A 379-nucleotide genomic window follows, 5' to 3' on the forward strand; every position below is an offset into this window, starting at 1 on the left:
TCTCCAGATCTTCCAGTTCCAGGATTTCAATCTGCCGATTTGCTATAAACCAAAGAAAAATATTTTTAATTCCTAAAGTACAAAGGAAGCATCTATTAGATTGAAAAACCTGTCAATTTCCATTAAACATTAATTACAGTGAATTCAATTTCTTTTCTTTTTTTTTTTTTTTTGAGGGGTGTTTACTATAAGGCACGTGCACTCGCCAGACAGAGAAAGACAGAGAGACAGAAAGTGAGAAATCACCCCCCGGGGGGATGATCACGCCGCAATCCCTTCTCCTCCATTCTCCTCTCGGGATCTTGGGCACGTACGCACACACGCCCAGCGTGAGTTTTAAGCCACCAGGTCCGGGACGTGAACCGCGGTCGACTACATG

General features: G+C 43.5%; 1 protein-coding gene across 1 annotated transcript in view; it reads right to left on the reverse strand.

The window, feature by feature from the left end:
* Window positions 1–379, reverse strand: part of NUP160 (nucleoporin 160) — a gene marked incomplete at its 5' end in the record, with an annotated part of 92,848 nt that overhangs the window by 19,543 nt on the left and 72,926 nt on the right. Inside the window, 1 exon segment of the mRNA XM_027775432.1 lies at window positions 2–42. Within this exon segment, the coding sequence (XP_027631233.1) occupies window positions 2–42 (41 nt within the window).

The sequence above is a fragment of the Tupaia chinensis genome, unplaced genomic scaffold (genome assembly GCF_000334495.1).
Source record: "Tupaia chinensis unplaced genomic scaffold, TupChi_1.0 Scaffold000561_1, whole genome shotgun sequence".
NCBI classification, from domain to species: domain Eukaryota; kingdom Metazoa; phylum Chordata; class Mammalia; order Scandentia; family Tupaiidae; genus Tupaia; species Tupaia belangeri.